This window comes from Saccopteryx leptura, chromosome 4, assembly GCF_036850995.1.
Source record: "Saccopteryx leptura isolate mSacLep1 chromosome 4, mSacLep1_pri_phased_curated, whole genome shotgun sequence".
NCBI classification, from domain to species: domain Eukaryota; kingdom Metazoa; phylum Chordata; class Mammalia; order Chiroptera; family Emballonuridae; genus Saccopteryx; species Saccopteryx leptura.
In genome coordinates, this window is record NC_089506.1 from 205,711,588 (window position 1) to 205,735,219 (window position 23,632).

The 23,632-nt window shown below is 50.5% G+C and overlaps 1 protein-coding gene across 2 annotated transcripts in view; it reads left to right on the forward strand.

Moving 5' to 3' along the window:
* Window positions 1-23,628, forward strand: part of EMP2 (epithelial membrane protein 2) — a 36,580-nt gene extending 12,952 nt beyond the window's left edge. The window contains exons 2-5 of one of the 2 annotated variants that reach the window (XM_066382630.1): window positions 12,343-12,434; window positions 15,286-15,376; window positions 20,962-21,108; window positions 23,269-23,628. In XM_066382630.1, coding sequence (XP_066238727.1) covers window positions 12,357-12,434; window positions 15,286-15,376; window positions 20,962-21,108; window positions 23,269-23,456 — 504 coding nt within the window. In that variant the 5' untranslated portion in view covers window positions 12,343-12,356 and the 3' untranslated portion in view covers window positions 23,457-23,628. Of the gene's footprint in view, window positions 1-12,291; window positions 12,435-15,285; window positions 15,377-20,961; window positions 21,109-23,268 lie in introns of both variants that reach the window. The other variant, XM_066382629.1, reaches the window with a different exon arrangement.
* Window positions 23,629-23,632: the final 4 nt, after the last annotated feature.

The following is a 23,632-nucleotide window of genomic DNA, read 5'->3' on the forward strand; positions in this document are numbered from 1 at the left end:
AGCTCTTTAGCTCCTTGAAACCTGGTTCCTTCAGTCATTCATTCAATGCGCATTTATTGAGCACCAGCTATAAACTAGGCAGTGCCCTAAGTGCTGGGAGTATCATCCTGTCAAACCAGGCCGGGTCCCTGACCGCAGTAAGAGGGATAGTAATGCCCAAGTAAACAGCTGCAGTATACCCATCAGGTCGCAAGGAGCAAAGGAAAAAAGGGATTTGGTTTAATTCACTGAAACTATTACCAGGTTTGCCACTGAGCTAGTTTTCCATCACGGTGCTTGTTTCTCAGCCTCCCTCCTCCCGCCTTCTGGGTCCCGCCACCCGCTTGGGGTTTGCTCCCTTGCTGTGCCCACATCTCCATCTCCTTCGCTGGCCTTTTCTCCTCCCTCCTCTCCTCTCTGCCAGCACTTTCTCCTCGAGTATTATTTTATGTCTACCAGTGGCTTTGTCTGCCAGCCACACACCCATGACACTGCATGTCTGTTCCCAGCTCCCGTTTTCTCCTGAATGACAGCCCCACCCGTACTTCCGACTGCCCAACACTTTTCCACCGTTGTTAACCGGATGTTTCTAAAACCAAATGAATTGTTTCCCTCATCCTCCCAATGCGCCTCTTGCTCCAGCCCAGGTGCGTGAGTGGAACAAGCTGACAGCCCCCCAGAATCCTTTGCCTGACCCCCCGGACCATCGCCAGGGCCCGTGGATTCTGCGCCCTGAAGAGCTCTGGGTCTCTCCCTTCCACCTGCACCCTTGTCCTCGCCTCAGTCCAGACCCTCATCATTACTTACCAGGCCTGCTCCAATAGCCCCCACCCATTCGCCTCCTTCTAATCCATCCGCCTAACTGTGGAATGTTTTGCTTGTAGAGCCAGATCTTGTTACTTCCCTGCCTAAACACCTTCCCTGCGTCCTGGATAACATTCAGACCTCCAAGGCCTGTTAAATTCTTGCCCAGCGTAGATTCTGGCTCAGCCGCGGACCCTGTCCAGCACGCACCCTCCTCAAGCTTGTGCTGTGTTGCTTCTGTGCCTCGGAACGCTCTGCCCCCTTTGCCTGCAACACCCGGTCCCTACAGCCCTGCCTGCTCCATCCTCTGACACCCAGCTCAGATGTTGCTTCCTTGGGGAAGCCTCTGATGCTGCCCCCACCCCCAACACAGGGCTAGCCACACCTTCCTCCGTGTTCTCTCAGCACACCTGTCATCACTTGTATTTATTTATTGGGACCTGCTTGTCCTTCTTGTACCTGGGAGCTCGCAAGGGACATGGAGCCTTCCTTACTCATCTGTGTATCACCAGGGCCTGGTACGTGGTCAGCACTCAGTGAATGCTCGTTGCGTGAATAACTGCTCTATTTGAAAACAGTGAGTGATAAGCTAGTAATCAAAAGGCTGGGGTCGGAGCCCTGGTTCCCCACCTAACTGAACGATGTGGCCAAATCCCTTAACCCTTAATTTTAATTTGTCACCTGCAAAGTGCATCGTAGTCCTCGCCCATCCTTAAGACAGGGCTGCCATCTCACTGACCGGTGTTTACCCTGCAGTCAGTAAAGGGAGCTGCTTTCAGGACCCCCTGGGTGACTTTGTGTTCTCTGCTTCCTGTGTCCCCAACCTATTTCACAGAAGGCACCCCACTTTGTGGGACCTGGAGTAGTGACAGGGAGTGGTGACCAGCATTCGAAGCCACATATGGCCCCAGAACTGTGGACCAGTCTCCTGATCAGGCACTGTAAAAGGGAAGAGAAACTGAGATTTAGGCTGGGCAACATGGTGCTTTCTCTGGTGCCCGATTGCCTGGGTTCAGATTGCAGCTCTAGTCTTTATTAGTTGTGTGGCCTTGGAAAGTTGCTTAACCTCTCTGCACCTTATTTTCTTTACTTGTAAAATGAGGCTAATTATAATAGCTACATTGTACTGTTTTTCTGAGGAGTGAATAAGTTAATCCACATAGAGAGCTTAGAACAGTGCCTGGCACATCCTAAGCTATGAATGTGGGCTATCATTATTGTTGATGCTATGGCTACTGTTTCAGTGGACTCCGAGATCCAGAGCTGAGCAGGCAGAATCACCCTCGGTGGCTTCTGCCTTGAAGCATTGCCAGATTTTAGTATCCTGCCTCTTGTCATTTCTGGACAGAGCCAAGTGTTGTCTTTGTGCCAGAAGCCCCAGCCACAGTGAGCAGGAAACTGGCTGATTGGGGGCAAAGGGGATTCCACGGTCCCCTGGGCACGTTGGACGCCTGGATATTTCAGGCTGGCTGCTGTCTAGATAGCAGGGCAGCAGGCTGGGCTGACCCCTGGCCTTCCTGAACACAGAGGCTGAGTGCTGTGGGTGATGGGAGGCGCCTGGCTTCCAGCTGGGCTTGGACTGCCAGCTCCGGAGGGTGGCTGGGGCAACCGCTTACCTGCCGGCCTTCCATGCCATCGGGGCCCAGTGTCCCTGGCCTTTTGAGCCAGGGAGCTATGGGCGGAGCACTTCTGGCTGAAGGAAATGACCCAAACCGCCAGATGCCAAACATCGCAGGTCTGTTTTGAAAGGCTCCACACCTCAGGATTGCCCTTTTGACTACAATTTCGGGAAAAGGCTCCAGCTCAGGCTGAGAAGGGCCCGTGGTGTAAATTGTAGGAAGAACACCCGAGGGCGGGAATCGAATCGGGAGGGCTGAGTGGTCATCTGAGTAGTGTGTTCTCTTCCTGCGGGAAGGCAGCTGGCTCCCTCTCGCTCCCTTGCACAGAAAGGCGCGTGTGCCAGAGCAGTTTCCTTTTAGCAACAGGGGCCGAGCTCCCTGCAGTGGAGATTTCTGATTTCATCAAGGGACGAGAGGAGGAGACCCTTGCACTGCCAGTGGCAGGCCCACGGCCTTCTCCCCACCTGTACAACCCAGATGGGAATGTTTTGCCATCAGTGGGAAATCAAATGTTCCTTCTGTTGGATGGAGGGCCGTGAGTCACCAGCACTTTCTCTACACCCTCCACACCAGGGCTAGATGTGTAGAGTGTGTGCACGCGCGCGCGCACACACACACACACACACACACACACACACACACACACACACACTTTAAGCAAACATTGGACCAAAGCATAGCAGGACAGCACCTCTACTAAGGAGGCAGTGAGGAGATGGCAATTCTTGGAGTATCTGGTTTGCTATCTGAGGTCTAGATGGACATTTCTGGGCAGTCCTGCTCCTCCTACTGTCCACCATCACTTTAGAACTTGAAATTCACTGAGCTACCAATATTCCATTCTGTGCAGAATTTCCGTGGCCTCTCCTATACCTCCCAGTGCCTTTCTTCCTCCACCTCCTGCTCCTTCTCCTCCTCCTCCTCCTCCTCCTCCTCCTCCTGCTCCTCCTCTACCTCCTCCTCCTGCTCCTCCTCCACCTCCTGCTCCTCTTCCTGTTCCTCTTCCTGCTCCTCTTCCTGCTCCTCCTGCTCTTCCTGCTCCTCCTCCACCTCCTGCTCTTCCTCCTCCTCCACCTCCTGCTCCTCCTTCTCCTGCACCTCCTGCTCCTCTTCCTGCTCCTCCTCCTCCTCCTGCTCCTCTTCCTGTTCCTCTTCCTGCTCCTCTTCCTGCTCTTCCTGCTCCTCCTGCACCTCCTGCTCCTCCTCCTCCACCTCCTGTTCCTCCTCCTCCACCTCCTGCTCTTCCTCCTCCTCCTCTTCCTGCTCCTCCTCCACCTCCTGCTCCTCCTCCACCTCCTGCTCCTCCTCCACCTCCTGCTCCTCCTCCTCCACCTCCTGCTCTTCCTCCTCCTCCTCTTCCTGCTCCTCCTCCACTTCCTGCTCTTTCTCCTCCTCCTCTTCCTGCTCCTCCTCCTCCTGCTGCTCCTCTTCCTGCTCCTCCTCCTCCTCCTCTTCCTGCTCCTCCTCCTGCTCCTCTTCCTGCTCCTCTTCCTGCTCCTCCTCCTCCTCCTCCACCTGCTCCTCCTCCTGCCCCTCCACTTGCTCCTCCTCCTCCTCCTCCACCTGCTCCTCCTTCTCCACCTCCTGCTCCTCCTCCTCCTCCACCTGCTCCTCCTCCTGCCCCTCCACTTGCTCCTCCTCCTCCTCCTCCACCTGCTCCTCCTCCCCCCCACCTGCTCCTCCTTCTCTACCTCCTGCTCCTCCTCCTCCACCTGCTCCTCCTTCTCTACCTCCTGCTCCTCCTCCTCCACCTGCTCCTCCTCCTGCCCCTCTACTTGCTCCTCCTCCTCCTCCTCCTCCTCCTCCTCCTCACCCCTGCTCATCCCAGTTATGCCCAGAGGAAGCAGAAGCCCATTTGCTGCTCCTCCTATTCTGCTTACTGATTCATTTTGTTTCAAGAAAAAATTTAAATGACAAGTTCTAATAGCCTGCATTCTCTTTTATTTTCTGTGGTGATTTTATGGGCATTTTATAGAATGGAAAGTTTTTAGGCCTTCAGTGTAAAGATACTTTTGCACGGTTCCTACACTGCACCTAAGTCACGGTTGGGGAGTCTGGGTGCCGGGCTCTGCCAGACCCCCCTGCGGTTCTGGGTGCAAAGGGGTCGTGTTGTAATAAATTGGGATACAGAACATAGTCCATTCTATCATGTCGGGATGAATCTTTTTAGTGATTAAGGATCCAAATTCCAAACCAGTCTCAGAGTCAGTTAATAAAGACAACACAACACAGTGAGCCAATAGGTTTAACAAGGGGGGGGGGACTCTATTTTTAGTACAAGTGAAGACTAAAGCATCCTTCTTCATCAAGCCTTTTCTGAATTAGCCCAGGCACATCTCAGCATTAGCTGGTGGGCCAGTGCAGAGACGCTGCCTTTCCAGCTCGCTCCTGCCTGGTGCAGAGCTTGAGGGAAATCAGCCCACGGAAGAGAAACAAAATGACGCTGCCTGTGCCCTTTTGCCCGCCTGGTTTGAATTCACCACCATGTGAGTCTCATTAGGCCCTGAGCATGTGAACAGGGGAGAGGATCGTTGAAAAATGTCCAGGGTTTGGAGCTGGAAACCATGGATTGGAGTCCCGGCTCTGTGAACTTTGCCTTTCATCTGAACTCAGTCTTGCGTCTGTAAAACGGGGATAACGATGCCCCTCGCTCTGCCAGTTTCACAGAGGTGATGTGAAGATCCAACAACACAAGGCAGGCTGTGTAAACGGTAGCTTCACCTTGAGTCGGAAGGAGCCTCCTGTGAGGTGGGATGGCCCCCTCTGGGTCCCGCCTCCTCTATCTCTCGGGGTTATGTCAGCATCCTGTGCCCTGGCCGTGGTTAGGACCACACTTGCTCGCTCGTCTTCCCTGGAGAATGCTTGTCGCACTTGTTCTGTGGCAGTGGCAGCTGCTGAGGTGGCATTTGGCAGAGAGCGGAGGCGGACGGGGTTGGAGGGAACGGCAGCGTCACCTACCCTGCAAAGGGAAACCGTGCGTTCGCGCTGCGTGTGGGGTTCTGCGGTGGAAGATGGGGTGATGGAAGACAGGTGGAGCCACACACACAGAGAAAGCAGGGATTAGCTAAAGAGTTTTTGTCGGGAAAAGAATGCAATCACAGTACACTGTTGGCTCTGCAGGATACAGCTGACAGGGTCATAATGCAGATGACAATTACTGCTGTGCAACAAGACTGTATGGGGAGGGGGGCGGGTGAAATGAACTCTCCCCTCTGCAGGAAGTCAGTGATGTTCACAGAAGAACCGGGAAATAGGAGTGCATGAGTATGGTTTGGAAATATGGAACGGTGAAGGAGAAAGGACAGCTTGAAACAGTTAAAAGTGTTTCTTCCAGGGTTCAGGATGGGGGCCAGGGCACAGGGCTGGGGATTTTCATTTATGCCCTTTGGTTTCATTATCTCTTTTCCCCCTCAATCATCCTATGTATTATGTAGATAAGAACATTTCTTAAAAACAGAAGTTCTGCCAGCCGTAAGACTTGGATTTCTAGACAGGAACAGGAGAGGCTCAGCTGGTGGTCTCCCACCTCCGTCCCACCCAGGGGGCCTTCTAGAACATCCTGCTCAGCTGCTGAAATCCCCAAAAGAAAAACAACCATGGTTTTGACCTGCCTGGTGAAAGTCTTGCTTGAAAGTCACAGAGACTTTCGGGAAATGATCACTGTGGAAAGATCTCCCCCGAAGAGGTGGAAAGGGAAATTGGGGCGGGGCCAGGAGACGCTCCATCCTGGCCCCGCCCCGCTGTGGGACTGGAGCGTGGCATGGCCCCTCAGCTGCTGTCTCTGGACAATCAGAGCTTTGAGTTTTCCAAGGGCCTCGACAATTCTACATTTCTTGAACTGGGAAATGACAGCAAATAGCTTTCTGTGCGCTGGGCACAGCGGGGAGCAGAGGGAAAGATAGATAATAGACAACTGAACAAATAAGATTCTTTGAGACAGTGAAAGTTTCCCAGAGAAAATAAAGCAGGGGACAGGGTGGGACAGATGATGCTGGGGTAGACATTGCAGGAGGGGGCAAGGGTGCTTTCCCCGGGTGATCAGGGACACCCCTCTGAGGAGGAGATGTCTGAGTTGAGACCCAATGTGAGAGGAGGCCAGCTAAGGGTGGCGGGGAGAGAGGGGTCCAGTGGACTGTCGCAGGGCACTGAGGCTGGGCCACTCTGACAGAGTGCTGTGGCCTGCAAGGACAAAGAGGGGACAAGAGGTCAGCATTCAGTGTGATACTTTTTTAAGGGAAAATAAGTTCCCGTGCCTGGCAAGGATACATTTGATGCCACCCTGGGTTTGGTGGGCCAGCCTTCATCCAACACCCAGCCCAGCGAGTTGTCTGTTCTTCAGTCTCTCCAGAGAGCACCCGCCGAGGCCCTGCCTGGAGTAAAACACGGTGTGTGTTGTGGGACGGGGACGGCACCGTTGGGAAGAGCCGTGGCGACGGCAGACGCTGGTCCATAATTGGCAGAATTATGCTTCTGGGGGCAATAAGGGATGATGATAAGTCAAGGAGATGACATCAAGTCTTGTCCACCCATCCAGGCCATGTGTAAAAATTGGTCCAATACTTTCTACCCCCTGAAGACCCTCTGAAGATCAAGGCTGACACAATGCTAACAGCTCCCAGTATGATTGCAGTCAATCAAATTTTAATTTATTAAAAATTAAAAATATAATAAATGTTCAGCCTGATCAGGCGGTGGCGCAGGGGATAGAGCATTGGCTTGGGACACTGAGGACCCGGGTTCGAAACCCTGAGGTTGTTGGCTTGAGCGTGGGTTCATCTGCTTGAACGTGGGGTCACTGGCTGAGTGTAGGATTGTAGACATGGCCCCATGGTTGCTGGCTTGAAGCTCAAGGTTGCTGGCTTGAGCAAGGGGTCACTGGCTTGGCTGGAGCCCCCTGGTCAAGGCACATTTGAGAAAGCAATCAATAAACAACTAAGGTGCTGCAAGTATGAGTTGATGATTCTCATCTCTCTCCCTTCCTGTCTGTCTGTCCCTGTCCCTTCCCCTCTCTCTCTCTCTCTCTCTCTCTCTATATATATATATATATACACATATATGTGTGTGTGTGTGTGTGTGTGTGTGTGTGTGTGTGTGTGTGTGTGTGTATATATATATATATATATATATATATATATATATATATATATTAAATAAATGTTTGTTCCTATCCTTTGACCCAGCACCTCCATTCTTAGGAATCTGTCTTTGAAGTGCAGGGATGTTTCACTGGCAATATGGTTTGGAGTAGCAGCAAGTCTGGAAATGACTGAAATGGGCATGGATAGGGAACCAGTTCAGTAGGTGGTGGCGTGGCTGTACAATGGAACACCAGGCAGGCAGCCACTTCAAGAATGAGGTGGATGCATATGGAAAAGAATGATCTCTGGGTGATAGTATTAAGTGAGAAAGGCTAAGTTGACTTAGCTTAAACTGTGCCCAGGAGAGCCAGCTGTAGCTCTCAGCTCCACACACCTGTCCCCCACTAGCCCTGGGGCCCCTCCAGTCAAAGGGAATTGGGCCTCTGGAGAAGCAGACACAGCCACTCCCTAGTCTAGAGAGGAGGTCTGGGGAAGGGCCGAGAGCTGCACCAAGTGACCTCTTGATGGCTGAGCTCCACCAATGAAAAAAGTGAAACCTGGATGTCTCCTCCAATCAGGAGCAAAGCAGTGTGAAGGGTGAGGCACAGGGCCAGAAGTGTTACTCTGGTGCAGCTCCCTCCATAGGGAAATATGAGGAGTGGGGAGTAAGTGCTCCTACCTAACAGATATCTTTGGAAAGGGTCACAGGAAACTGGGAGGGGTGGTTACCTATAAGAAAGGAACAGGGAAACTTTCTTTGAGTTAGAGTTGCAGGAGTAAAGGGTCATTTCCAGTCCCCCTTAAAGATTCAGGGAATCTCCTCTACGTATGAATAATTTCCTCCAAAGCTCTGGTGAGGTCACTAGACCTGAATTCCAGATGTCATCATGGCAGAGTACTTCTCTGTTCCCCAGTTTTCCTGGATGCTCAACAGTGCAAAGCAATCTCTAGCCACCCCTGGATGCCCCAAAGCCTTTCTCTTCACCAGACCTAAGACCTTACTTGACCCCTTGGGAAGACTTCCCCCTCCCCGTGCAGGGGCTTATTTCTAATGCCTGGAATTCCGACTGAAATCACTCTCAGGTTTTCAAACAGTGCTTCCCAGACATCAGGCCTTGGAGAACCACTTACAGAATGTTTGTTAACATTGAAGACCCTCTGTCCTTTTATTTATGTAACGTTTTTCTTAAGTGACTCACTCTTTGAAAATGTCATTAAATTTGTTTTAAGGAGACTTTATATCTCTATGATAAATGATATTTCTATAAAAAGAAAGAACCTTAAAATAAGCATAATGTCAAAAGAACATTGTTAAATTTTAGCTACACACCAGGGCCTGCCCAAATTTCTATTTATTGTTGTTGTTTAAAAAAAAAAAAAAGGCACATATTAGAGATAGACTAGCACCAAACTGGGTCTTTCCTCCTTGGTGAACTCAGAAAAGTTGGAATGAGGAATTTCTCCCTACGGGGTTCAATGTTACTTGATGCCGTAGTGATACTTTATCCAAAGTCATGCCTTGTCGCGTGAATTTCACGCTTTGGGGAAGACTGAGTTAAAGCCTTTCCTTCCTTTTCTAGAAAGTCTTAATTATGTGTCCGTAGGCATTTGTGTCATCGGAGCCAAATAGTATGTGAAACCATTAGCACCCTGAAGTTTACGGCCCTGCTTGATGAGGCTGGCATTTTGGCATTGCAGCTGATATTAAAATAATATCAACGTGGTGCACGAACTCTTTTGTTTTCTTTCTTTCTTTCTTTCTTTTTTTGCGAGGGTCAGAAACTCATCTCTGTGGAGGCAGCCTATGATGGCAGCAGAGAATGACGCAGGCCTAAACAAAGGGGGATTTGTCCTTTTAAAAAGAATTGGAAGAATCTCTGAGCTGGTTCACTGGGTTCTCCCAAATGACAATGCACAGAATCACAGCTGGTACCGCCCAGGCTGAGCTCGGCAGCCAACAGCTCCTGGCTTATTGTTAATGAGCGCTGGGTTCCGAGGAGTGGCCTTGGGCAAGGGAATCACGGAGTGAGAGTGAGCGTGGTCAGAGGGGAGAGCTGAGAGGGCAAGGCTGCAGGGTTTTGTGCAGGGCCGCGCTCTAGCTGGGGGAGTTGGGATCAGGAAAAGACTTTTTTAATGATTCTATTTCAGAAATATCAGCGGATGCTCAAAAACTTTTGGGGTGACAGATCAGAGCTCCCCAATGTCTAAAGTGTCTCTTTACACATACTACAATACGGGGGAACCTTGGAAACATTGTTCTAAGTGAAAGAAGGCAGACACAGTGGACAATACTGTATCGTTTCTTTTCAATGAAATATCCAGAATAAGCAAATCCATAGACAGGAAGTAGATTAGTGGTTGCCAGGGGGTAAGTGGAGAAGGGAGTGACTAATCACTGGGCACAGGTTTTCCTTCTGCAGAGATGAAATGTTTTGGAACTACCACTTCTTTTTTTTTTTAATGTTTATTTTTATTGATTTGAGAGAGAGGAAGGGAGAGAGAGAAAGAGACAGGAGCAATCTGTTCCTGTATGTGCCCTGATTGGGGATCAAACTGGCAACTTCTGTGCTTCGGGGCGATGCTCTAACCAACCGAGCTATATGACCAGGGCGTGTCCGGGAACTAGACAGTGATGCTGGATGTACAACGATGTGAATGTACTAACTGTCACTAATGGTAAACTTTATATTATATACATGTTACTCAATTAAAAAAAATACCCCCCACAGACACAAATTGCTTTTTAATTAGAAAGGAGAAACATACAATGGATAGATCTGGTGGGATGTTAGCCACTTAAACCAAGTTAGCATCACCCATAGCGAGGAGACTGACCTCTTGTGTGTCCTGGTGGGATGTGCTGAGAAGGAGACGTTGCTGATGTAGTATTCTTGCCAAAGGAGCACTTCCGGAATCCAGTCATTAGGAAGCATCAGACACAATTGAGGAATATTCTGCAAAATAAAAGGTCAATACTCTTACAAAATACCAATGTCATGAAAGGCCAGGAAGTGCTGAGGAACCACTCTAGATTAAAGGAGACTAAAGAGACGTGACAAGAAAATGCATCATCTTGGATTTGTTTTGGGTCAAAAAAGGAAATAGCTAAGACCATTGTTGGGATAATTTGAGTACGGATTATGGATGGGATAATAATATTGTATTATGTGAAATTTCTTAATCATGGTCATCATACTGTGGTTATGTAAGAGAATCATTCTTATTTTTCAGAGATATATACCAAAATAGTTAGACATGAAGAAATATGATATAGTCAACTTACTCTGATGGTTCAGAAAGTTTTGTGTGTGTGTGTGTGTGTGTGTGTGTGTGTGTGTGTGTTTGGAGGAAAAGAGACTTAAAAAAACAAAACTAATCCACTTAGAACTGGTGCTAAAATATGTCATTATAAATACTGAAAACTTGGTCTGATTATTGGACTGCATTTTTATAAGTGAAACTAAAAATTTTCTGTTCTATAAAACATTAGTAATAGCAACTCGCCACAGAAGGTTGGAATGAAAGAAGAAGGACCCAGGCATTGATTTCAGGGATTGGTAGTGTTCACTCTTCCAACTAGATTGGTTGATGTCACATCGTGACATTTGTCACATCGTGTCACTTGATGAAGAGGATGGTCATGTTTGCAAAAATGTTCAAAAACTTCAATGTTTTCAAGGGTCACTTTTAATCCTTTGATATACAGATCATTCTTTTAAATGCTTCCCCCATATCATCCATATTTACCCCTTTCTTCTGTTATCGATGTTAAGTCCAGCTCAGACAAGTCCTTGTATATTAATGGCACCAGTGCCTTCTGAGCAGTTCTCCAGTGTCACTTTCATCAACTTGGTACCACCCTGGTTCTCTTGCAAGATTTCCGATTTCACTTCACAGTTGCTTCCTGTTGTAGATGATTCAGACTGTCCGGCCATAGTAAAAAAATTTTACTCTGAGATCTCAGTGGTTTAACATCTAAAGGCTTATCTCTCAATCAGTATCTGTCCGAAGTGTGAGGCTTCAAACGTGTTGTGGCTGCACATCGTAGTTACTTCATCAATGGAGGGAGCGTGGTAAACTCACACTTGCTTCTCAACCTGGAAATGCTTCAGAACTGAAGTGAGACCCATCAGTGTTCCTTACAGCCCATTGGCCAGATCAGTCACAAGATAACTGCAACCTAACTGCAAGGGTGTCTGGGAAATTCAGTCTTCCCATGCCGAGAGGGAGGAAAATTAAATGGCAGCTGTCTGCCACATACTGTATTTGCATTTTGTGTTCAGATGTTATTCAAATGAGAATAGATATTGAGGAGGATTAATTAAGTGCGGATTAATTTTTATAAATGGTCAGATCACTGGGAAATATTTTCACGTATGATCACTTTTACTTTGTTATGCAGCAGGGACTGTGATAATAATACTCACCCAGAGGGGGAGCTTCCTCTGGTGCCTGGAAATTCCAGGGCATTGCCTGGGGGGTGGGAGATCCCAACAGCATTTCAGTGCACATACAAGCTCCTCCTTTTTGCCCCAGTGCCCCTGGCAGGCCGAACAGGTGCAGAAGAGGAGCGATGCTTTTCCGAATTAGGGATTCTAATTGGTCCTCACCCCAAATTCTCCGCAAGGCGTAGTTGGTGCCTGGATGCAACCAGGCACAGCTTTGAAAGGAGTTAGACTTTGTCTGAGGAAGTCGCAGGCAAGGAGAGGTGGGAAGCACTGCTTTTGATTTTCTGAAACCTCATGAAATGTGGCGTGTTTTTTATTTTAATTTTGTCGTTGACAAATTTGAATTTCTCACACCGTCTTTAGCACGTCTCTCTCTCTCTCTCTCTGGGCTCTCAACGTGACCCCTCGCCCTAGTGTGCCCTGTGACAATGTTGGTGCTTCTGGCTTTCATCATCATCTTCCACATCACCTCCGCGGCCTTGCTTTTCATCGCCACCATCGACAATGTAAGTTCCCCTTCCTTTTGACTGTCCCAGAATGCCTGGGTCCTAGTCAATAGCGGGAGTAAGGACTCCTCCAGCGTGATTACAGTTTGGGGTTGTCCTGCCCACCAAGGGATGCCCATCTCTTCAGCCTGGGCCTGAGGGCTGTGGCTTCAGTGTTGGGGTTTGGAGTACCCACATTTAGGGGGACAGGGACCTTGGTCCTCTCATCCCTGATTCCCCCACAGAGCCTGGCATAATGCCCTAGTTGTAGGAAGCGCTTTGAGGACTCAGCTTAAATTTAGCCCAGCTGAGGTCAGTGACTCAACCTTGGCAGTGTTGTCATTTGGGGCTGGATCATTCTTTGTTTGGGGGCCATTCTGTCCGCTGTAGGAGGATTAGCCACATCCTTGGTCTCTACCCACTAGATGCCAGCAGCCCTCCCACCCCTATTTGTGACAAGCAGAAATGTCTTCAGATATTGCCACATGTCCTGTGGAGGCCAAGATTATTCTTGATTAAGGACCACTGCCTTAGATCCCCCAGGTGACCCATCCGAGTAAACCCTGCCCCTCCTGCTTTAATGTCTCCATACTGACAGGATCTCTGCTGGTCCACCTGGCTATCCCTCCCCAGCGGAGTCCGTGCTTGGAACCTTCCTGGCTCTGCCCATGCTCCCATGAAAAATGTAACTCTTTTTCCTTTAGTATCCAGCTCTCAGCCATATGGCAGGAATGCATTTGGTAAATAACCTATTGGCAGCAATTAATTTCCCTCAGCCTGAAAGGAAGTTCTTTCTTTCTCTCTTTCTTTTTCTCTTTCTTTCTTTCTTTCTTTCTTTCTTTCTTTCTTTCTTTCTTTCTTTCTTTCTTTCTTTCTTTCTTTCTTTCTTTCTTTCTTTCTTTCTTTCTTTCTTTCCTTCCTTCCTTCCTTCCTTCCTTCTCTCTCTCTCTCTTTCTTTCTTTCTTTCTTTTCTTTCTCCCTCCCTCCCTCCCTCCCTCCCTCTCTCTCTCTCTCTCTCTCTTTCCTTCTTTCTTTCTTTCTTTCTTTTTCTTTCTTTCTTTCTTTTTCTCCCTCCCTCCCTTTCTCTCTTTCTTTCTTTCTTTCTTTCTTTCTTTCTTTCTTTTTCTCCCTCCCTCCCTCCCTCCCTTTCTCTTTCTTTCTTCCTTCCTTCCTTCCTTCCTTCCCCTTCCTTCCTTCCTTCCTTCCTTCCTTCCTTCCTTCCTTCCTTCCTTCCTTCCTTCCTTCCTTCCTTTCTTTCTTTCTTTCTTTCTTTCTTTCTTTTTCTCCCTCCCTCCCTCCCTCCCTTTCTCTTTCTTTCTTCCTTCCTTCCTTCCCCTTCCTTCCTTCCTTCCTTCCTTCCTTCCTTCCTTCCTTCCTTCCTTCCTTCCTTCCTTCCTTCCTTCCTTTCTTTCTTTCTTTCTTTCTTTCTTTCTTTCTTTCTTTCTTTCTTTCTTTCTTTCACCAAAGGTCCTCTTTCCAAAGGCCTGGCTTCAACCCTGATAATTTCAGACTGCAGAGACATTTAGAGTCAGAAATACTGCTCGAAAAGCTAAAAAAAAAAAAAGAACTTTACAAGTGGCCATCAGCTCTGCCTCCATATAAGATTTCTGTTAATTAATTATCATAACAGTAATAACATAGACTACCACACTACCTGTTACTTAGAGAGTGTTTGCTTTGTCCAGGTGCTGGGCTGGACCTTTCATGTTGATCCTCACCCCAAGTTTATGAGATAGGTCCTTTCCTAGAACTGTTTTATGATGAGGGAACTGGGCCTCAGGGTAGTTAGGGTACCTGCTGGAGTTTACACCGCAGTAAGTGGCAGCGCGGGGATGTGAACCATTCCAGATCTCCTGGCTTTAGATCCTGCGAGAGCAGATGAGTGCAGCGAGCAGGTTTAGGTTCCTGCAGATTCTCGAAGCACTGCCACGAGTAGGTAGGGCAGGGGTCACATTGATGCCAGGGGTTGTAGTACCTGCACCGTGCCATTACCCAAAGGGCCCATGGTGAGTGAAGTAAATGGTATCGAGTGGTCTTTTAGGATCTTCTTTTTCTATTTCTCTCATCTGGTCCTTTGGGGTTCTGAAATGGCTGTAGGCATAGTGAACACAATAGACAGACATTAGGGGCAGAAAAGCCATCAACCACAGCACTGCTTGATCCTATGGGACACTCCTGCAAATTTATATTACTGTGGCCTCACTGGGAAGACACAGATGGGCATTCCTGCCAACCAGCGAGTCACAGGGTATTCATGAGCTAGGACTTGTGCTTGGCACTGTGGCGGGGCATGTAGTGGGAGCTCGGTGAATGCCAGTTGACTGGATGAATGGGTGGGGAAGGGTCCTGTCTTTGGGGAGATGGAGAACAGAAGGACAGCCTTCCGGGGGGGCGGGGGGAGGCGTGGAAACAGCAGAAGCACAGAGAGAAATGAGATCATTTTGACTGGAGGCAGAAGAGTCTTGTCTGATGATTTCATTCATAACAGGCCCCCCCAATTTTATCCTTTTTTCCACCCCCCCGCCTCGGCCATCACCCCTGTAGCTCTTGTGGAATTTACCACTGTCTGTTCATTGCCTCCAACTGAGCCTCATCTCCTCTCCTCCGCCCAGTGAGGGCCTGGACCATCTCTTACATTACTCAGACCGGCTTTGTGGACATCACCTGGGTGCTCATTAGACATGTCAAATCTCTGGCTCCACTACAGACCTCCTCAATCAGAACCTGTGTTTTACGTACGTCCCCAGGTGGTTCACACGCACACTGCAGATTGAGAAGCACTGGTCCCAGGGATTCATTGTCACCTAATTAGGAGACAGTGTTTTCATAATTAACAATTAGTCTTTCCCTGTGTTTCCATTTTGTGTTACAGGCCTGGTGGGTAGAAGGAGAATTTTTTGCAGATCTCTGGAGTGTCTGCAGCAATACCACGAATTGTACAGCAATCACTGACAACTATGCCTGTGAGTATGACACTGATTAAGAAGCATGAGGATAAAGAACGCTCAGGAGAAAGGCTTCCCTGTTCTCTGACTCCTCACCAGTCCTTCACCTGGTATACTGGGAGGGGCTGCAGCAGGGACAGAGGCTGGGGGTGCAGGCTGCAGCAGGGAGAGAGGCTGGGGGGGTGCAGGCTGCAGCAGGGACAGAGGCTGGGGGGGTGCAGGCTGCAGCACAGACAGAGGCTGGGGGTGCAGGCTGCAGCAGGGACAGAGGCTGGGGGTGCAGGCTGCAGCAGGGACAGAGGCTGGGGGTGCAGGCTGCAGCAGGGACAGAGGCTGGGGGTGCAGGCTGCAGCACGGACAGAGGCTGGGGGGGTGCAGGCTGCAGCAGGGACAGAGGCTGGGGGGGTGCAGGCTACAGCAGGGACAGGCTGTGGGGGTACAGGCTGCAGCAGGGACAGAGGCTGGGGGTGCAGGCTGCAGCAGGGACAGAGGCTGGGGGTGCAGGCTGCAGCAGGGACAGAGGCTGGGGGTGCAGGCTGCAGCACGGACAGAGGCTGGGGGGGTGCAGGCTGCAGCAGGGACAGAGGCTGGGGGGGTGCAGGCTACAGCAGGGACAGGCTGTGGGGGTGCAGGCTGCAGCAGGGACAGAGGCTGGGGGGTGCAGGCTGCAGCAGGGACAGAGGCTGGGGGGTGCAGGCTGCAGCAGGGACAGAGGCTGTGGGGGTACAGGCTGCAGCAGGGACAGAGGCTGGGGGGGTACAGGCTGCAGCAGGGACAGAGGCTGGGGGGGTGCAGGCTGCAGCAGGGACAGAGGCTGCGGGGGTGCAGGCTGCAGCAGGGACAGAGGCCGTGGGGTGCAGGCTGCAGCAGGGACAGAGGCCGTGGGGTGCAGACTGCAGCAGGGACAGAGGCTGCGGGGGTGCAGGCTGCAGCAGGGACAGAGGCTGCGGGGGGTGCAGGCTGCAGCAGGGACAGAGGCTGCGGGGGTACAGGCTGCAGCAGGGACAGAGGCAGTGGGGGTGCAGGCTGCAGCAGGGACAGAGGCTGCGGGGGTGCAGGCTGCAGCAGGGACAGAGGCTGCGGGGGTGCAGGCTGCAGCAGGGACAGAGGCTGTGGGGTGCAGGCTGCAGCAGGGACAGAGGCTGTGGGGTGCAGGCTGCAGCACGGACAGAAGCTGGGGGGTGCAGGCTGCAGCAGGGACAGAGGCTGGGGGTGCAGGCTGCAGCAGGGACAGAGGCTGGGGGTGCAGGCTGCAGCACAGACAGAGGCTGGGGGGTGCAGGCTGCAGCAGGGACAGAGGCTGTGGGGGTGCAGGCTGCAGCAGGGACAGAGGCTGTGGGGGTGCAGGCTGCAGCAGGGACAGAGGCTGGGGGGGTGCAGGCTGCAGCACGGACAGAGGCTGTGGGGATGCAGGCTGCAGCAGGGACAGAGGCTGTGGGGTGCAGGCTGCAGCAGGGACAGAGGCTGTGGGGTGAAGGCTACAGCAGGGACAGGCTGGGGGGTGCAGGCTGCAGCAGGGACAGAGGCTGTGGGGGTGCAGGCTGCAGCAGGGACAGAGGCTGGAGGGGGCACAAACCCCACTTACATTGGGCCCATTCTTCTGTTTCTTGGCCAAGCAGAGCTTCCCTATCTCACACTTTCTCAGCCCTCATCTAGAATCTTCTCCCCCTCCTCATTTTTCCAAGGCTTCCCTCTTCATTGGTTCAGAGATTGTATTTGATATATGTGTCACTTTCTTGCCTCTCAGTAACCTTCTGTGTCAGAACCTCAAGACCTGGCTCCTTTATGAGCTGTGTGACCTTACCTCAGGGCAGGTCATTAACATCCTCAGCTGCAAGTGGAGGTGAATAGCAGGGCACCTGCCCTGCCCTCCTCCGTATGTGAGCCGAAGTCCACGAAAGGGCTTTGGATGTACAGAAATTCCCACTTACAAACATGCCAACTACTCTCCTCTCTGGAGAGGATGGTTCTGTTTTCTGTTGTGAACTGATAGAAAAGGCACTTTGGGTCTTGGTGCCTGATTAAACAGTGGACGCCTAGCTGGATTTGAAATCTCATATAACACCATAAATAATTGAGTTTAAATATGTCCTGAATATTAACATGGGGCCTACTTATACTAAAAAAATTATTTGTTGTTTATCTGATATTCTGATTTAATGGGCATCCTATTCTGTGTGTTTATTTTGGCTTGTTTGCCAACTCTGGCTGTCCTATTTAGGGCACAAGGGACCCTAACACTGGCTTCTAAGGTCTCACCATCCCATTAATAACAATATCAACGTTCATAATACAAGCAGCAAAAATACCTCTTGAAGGGATCATCTGCTGCAGGCTTACTGCGAGGCGCAGGGCTAAGCCCTCGACACCATTGATCTCCTAGTTCTCTGGCAGGGACCACTGGCCCGTTTTAAGATGGGGAAGCTGAGGCACAGAGCAGAAGCCCAAGGTGACACATCCAGGACTAAGTGATGGGGCCGGGACTCCAATGTAGATGGGACTCTGACGCCTGTGCCCTAAACCACATCGTGTGATCTCTGCCACCCCCTTCCTTGGACTGTTTACCTGCCGCGGAAACCCTTGCCCCCGGAAACAACCGTTTCCCCCTGTGCTCTTCTCCAGCCGTCGCCAGTGTGCGTGGTCGGCTGGGAGAGATGGCCACGCCCCGTGGCAGTGTCTCTGAGCCCCCATGGCCTGCGTCCCGTAGCCTCTACATGGAATTACTTAACCCCTGTTACTTTTCCTTAAAATAACTGGGGTTGGCGAACGACCAGCTAAATTCAGTCCAATGAACTAAGAATGGTTTTCACATTTTAAAAAAAGAGTTGTGAAAACAAAACAAAAATACCCAAAAAGCAAAACAAAGAAGAAAATGCGTAAGGCATTATAAGACCACAAAGCCTAGAGTATTTATTTACTGTGTGGCTTTTACAGAAAAAACACGCTGACCCCAACTTTAAAAGTAGTTTACTTTTTGCTTGCGTCTATCTGTTTTAAAAGGATCTTGATGTCACTACATAAATGGTAATCTGGTATCACTTGCCATACAAGAAGGAAAGTTTATTTAAAACGAACGCTACATTGAAAATCAAATGTTATTAAAAACCTCACCAGATGCTCCTGCCACTTGAAGATCCTAAGGCTTTTTCTGGATCTTTCCTTGTTAAAAACAAAACAATCATTAAACCCCGATATGAGCAGGTGTTCTAAAAGTGCTTAGGTGCTAAGTGTGAGAACGTCCCCTTGAGGTGCGTAGACACATTTAAACAAGAGCCCAGTGAGCATCCCTCTCATGAGGTGAGTTTTGTTGGTCGGTGCGCTGATTGGACGCCACCTATACTAAGCTGGTCAGCCACCAGCGGTCCATTCTGCACCTGCCCCTCAACTTTGAGAAACCCTGTTCTAAAAACATGTGTCCTTTTTTCCTAAAGCCAATGTCTTAATACGTCTGGGCTGCTATAACAGAATACCATGGACTGAGTGGCTTAAACAAAAGACATTTGTTTCTATGTCACAAGGCATGGGCAGATCTGGTGTCTGGTGAGAACAGATACTCCGCCTGGTTTGCAGACAGTCTGGTTCTCGTGTCCTCACACGGCAGAGAGCAGAATGAAGAAACAAGCTAGTGTATCTTTTCTTATAAGGGCACTAATCCCATTCCTGAGGGCTCCACCCTCATGGCCTATTCACTCCCCAAAGGTCCCACCTCCTAATACCATCACACTAGTGGTCACGAAGTCAACGTGAATTATTTTGGGGGTACAGTCAGTCCTCAGCAGCCATCTTTTCCATATTTGGCCTGTCACCTGGGGTGCTTGCTGCATGTGGGGGAAATGCAGGTTCCTGGTGCCCACCGCAGGACGACAGTATCGGAATCGCAGGGCGAGAGGCCCAGGAATCTGTCGTTTTAATAAACTCCCAGCTGGTTCCTGGAATCGGGCGAATTTAGGAAGCACTGCTCAAAGCCAGAGGGTTCATCCTGGCCCTGCGTTGAACTGGACGCCCCCTGTCATGCCCAATCCCGAGACCACCGGAGACTCTGATTTATTTCATCTCGGTGTAGCCTGCCGGATGTTTTTTATAACGGAGCTATAATTTACAAGCAAAAAAGTGCAGGCTTCTTAAGGTCTCAGTTCAAAGAGTTGTGACGATTATGTATACACCCATGTAACCACCATCCAAGGCAAGAGAGAGAACATTCCAGCACTCCAGAAAGTTCCCTCGGGCCCCTTTCAACTCGGTTCCCACCACCCCCTGCCCCGAGGGCGACCACTTCTGACTCCTGTCACTGTAGTTCCCTTTCCCCGGCTCTTGGACTTCATAGATGTGATCATGGGGTGTGTGTAGCGGCAGTGGGGGGAGGGGCTCCACGCTCTCTCCGGGCGATCCTGATGTGCAGCCAGATGCACTGAGGGCCATTGCTGTAAACATTTCATTAAGTACTTAAAACTGTGCTTCCCGCTAGTCACTTTTTAGGCTCGATTGCAAAAAGAAAAAAAAAAAGGAAGGTATTCCTTAGATTTTCCTTTGCAGCTTTGGGCGCTGTTCCTTCACCCATCACCTGTGTCCTAGTGATAACATCCAGCCTTTTGGGGGCACCCCCTAAAGTCCTTCCATGGGTGAGTCCAACCCACTTTCCCAGCCTGCTGAGGTGGGAGCTATTGCTACCCCCATTTCACAGATGAGAAAACTGAGGCTCGTGCAGCGGCTCCAGTCCCTGCACTCGACCCCTCTGGACACCTGTGGTGCAGGGCTCCAGCTGTGTCCTTCCCTGCGCTCCATCCTCCCCCGAGACTGGCTCCTTTCTCTGCTCTAACTCCCCTGTACCAAACAAGCCCTGACCTCATGCCCCACTCTCTGAGGCCGATCTGGAAAAACCTTACTTTCCTTTACCTAAGTAGTGAGCACGAGATTCACACTCTTCAATGTCCTTTCAGTGGTCACTCCGTTCCCGTGAGCCTCAAGTCCCTGAGAATCCCTCCAGTCTTGACCTGTCCCATCCTGACCTCTTGAACCAGAATCTGCCAGGTTGGACCTGAGAATTTGTACTTAAAAATACACCCCCCATCTGCCTGACCTGTGGTGACACAGCGGATAGAACATCGACCTGAAACGCTGAGGTCGTGGGTTCGAAACCCCGGGCTTGCCCAGTCAAGGCACGTACAACAAGCAATCAATGAACAACTAAAGTGAAGCAACTATGAGTTGATACTTCCCATTCCCCCACCTCTCTCTCTCTAAAATCCGTAAATAAAATCTTAAACCTATTGAAGCGCCAAGCATTTGGGAGCAGTGACCCACCCAGGAGGAGTGCAGAGCAGGTGGTTCTTGCTCCATTTTCCAGATAAGGACACAGGATCGTTGGGCCAAGTGCACAAATGGGCACTAGAGGGAGGGGGCGCGGGGAGACTCCTTGGCTGCCCTGTGCTCCTACTGTGCAGATGTCCACCTTGCACCCTGTGCTCCTACTGTGCAGATGTCCACCTTGCACCCTGCTGCACTTCTGTCTCGTCACCCTCACTCCGGACTTGTCACTGTCACTACATCCCGGGGGCCCAGGTGGCCTGTAGTCCTCAGTCACATGCTGTTGTCCTCCCTCACAGATTACACCACGATGCAGGCGGTCCAGGCCACCATGATTCTGTCCACCATTCTCTGCTGCATTGCCTTTCTGGTCTTCTTGCTCCAGCTCTTCCGCCTCAAGCAGGGAGAGAGATTTGTTCTGACCTCCATCATCCAGCTCATGGCATGTGAGTAAAACGACAGGCTCCCTGGAACGAGCACCCCCTTCCCAGCCACCCCCCGGGAGAGGCCAGGAGGGGTGTGGCAGGTCAGGACATGGAAAGGAGACAGTGGCTGCCATGTTAGGGTGCCGCCATGGGACACTTTATATAATATTTTGGAGTTTGGATTTGGTTAGGGGGTCAGGGAAGGAGTCCTTCCTGAACTAGCATCTGTAGGGAGAGTCTCAATTGTTGTCTAGATTGTGCTCTGTGGGTACAGAAGGAAGGAACAGTGTGTCAGGCAGAGGGAACAGCATGACCGAAGCCCTGTGATAGAAGAGATGAGATCTGGCCAGCGGGGTTGGAGTGGAGAGATGTGAGGGGGGTGGGTTATGGGGGTGGCTGTGTCAGAGAGACAGCTGGGGCTGGACTTCATGGGGTGTGTTGTAAGCCTTCTAAGATTTTGGGGTCTTTGTCCCAAGCTAGTGGGAAGACATCAACAGGTTTTTTTGGGGGGCTGGTTTGTGTCAGAAGTGCCCACTTTGGGCCAGGCCTTTGAGGGCCTCTGGAGATACCTGTACAAACAGGACACAGCCTCGATCCGGGAGGAACTTACAGAAAAAAGGTGTCTCGGAGCATTTTTTTTTTTTCTACTTATACATTTTAGCAAGAAATCAGATAAAGAAACCTTATGCCACACACGACCGTTTGTTGTTGTTTCTCAGTAGAGAAGTAAGGCTCTCTGATGACAGAAACTAGGAACCGCTTCCACTGTGCTTTCCCATCTGGAGTTCATGGGCAAGCTGGACAAGGATGAGAAATCGGTGCTTCGGGCAGCCACCCACGGCTCGGTTCTAACGACCGCCTCCTTCCAGCCGGCGTCCGCCTCCCAGGCTCCGTTCCCTCCAGTGTGAGGTCAAGTTCAGGCACGTCACCGGTGCTCTGGCGTGACCAGCTCATCCTGGCTTGCTTGGGACTGTCTCGGTTTTAAAACAGAGACCTACATCCCAGGAAACCCCTCAGTCCTGGGCAAAGAAGAGGATGGTTGGTCACGTACAGCATTCTCTAGGGGTGTGGTAACTGACCACCCAGGGCGCTGCCCCTACAGGGTGCGGACAACAAGGAAAAGCACTTGAGGTACAGAAGTACTTGGTCCCTGAACCCCAAGTCCATGAGGATTCTTCTGGGGATCTGTCTCAAGTTCAGACCTCAAAGCCCTGTCTTGACCTCTTGAATCAGAATCTGCCCGGCTGGATCCTGGGGATTTATGTTGTTCCCGTGCCAGAGCCCAGCACTGGGGAGCGGCGACCCAGACCCAGTGAGGTCAACAGAAGTAATACGACTTGCCCAAGGGCACAGGAGAGGGGGCGTCTGCTCTGCCTCTTTCTTTACATTCTCTGTATCTCCCAGTAAGAGGCATGGGCACCCCACTACTCACTTAACACGTAGAGAAGGGACTTGAGGGTGGCCAAGTTTATTTTGTGTCGTTGAAGTTTATTTTATGTCATTACCTCCATTTGTCTTTAAGGCCGTTAGTTGAAACTGATTCCGTTGATAAAAACAGAGGAAAATCCCCCCGATTTTGATACAAGAGTCACACGTTCCCTTTCTTGTTCACAACCACTCCTCTGGCCATTTTCTGGTCTGAAAACCTGCCCCTTCCCCTTCGGCCCCAAGCCCGCCGTGGGCAGACACCGTATCAGCCGGGGGTGTTCAGGTGTGAGCAGCGGAGGAGCTCTGTGCTCTGCCTGGGGAAGAGAGACAGGGTGAGAGGCAGGATGAGAGACAGGGTGAGAGACAGGGTGAGAGGCAGCTCGCAGATATCGGAGGAAAAGCTGAAACCACGTCTGGGAGAGAGGATCCCGGCAGCAGAAACTGAGGGGCAGTCGCTTCAGGGAGATGCTGGCAGAATCAGTGTAAATCAGAAGGTAGGGTGACTTTGCTTCAGATTCAGGGCTCCGGGAGCAACAGTCTGAGCAGAAGAAATGGCCAGCTATAGAATGGGAAGCGAAAACGGTGACGGGGAGGCGATGATCCTCTGCCGCCAGGTGTTAGTTAGAATCTTTCCAACAGACTAAAAAGACACTAGGATAGTAAAAGCTTGAGCTGGTTCTTTGGCAGTCCCCTCAGGTGCCTGGGGGACACTGCGGTCCATGATGTAATGGTGTCTTCACTTTCTCCTGACAGGCTTGTGTGTCATGATCGCTGCTTCCATTTACACGGACCGGCGCGAGGACATCCACAAGGAAAACCCGTGGTTGTATCAGGGGGTCTCAGGTGGCACATACGGCTACTCCTTCATCCTGGCCTGGGTGGCCTTCGCGTTCACCTTCCTCAGCGGCCTCATGTACCTGATACTGAGGAAACGCAAATAGATTAAAAACCCAGAGCTCGGCTGCCTCTGCCGCTGCACAGAATCCACATTCAGATTACCATTTTGTATATAATCATTTTTGTGTGTGTGGTTTTTCCAGCAAATGTATTGTTTCCTTTAAAAGCCAAAAAAAAAAAAAAAAAAAAAAAAAGAAAAGAAAAAGAAAAAAGAAAGAGA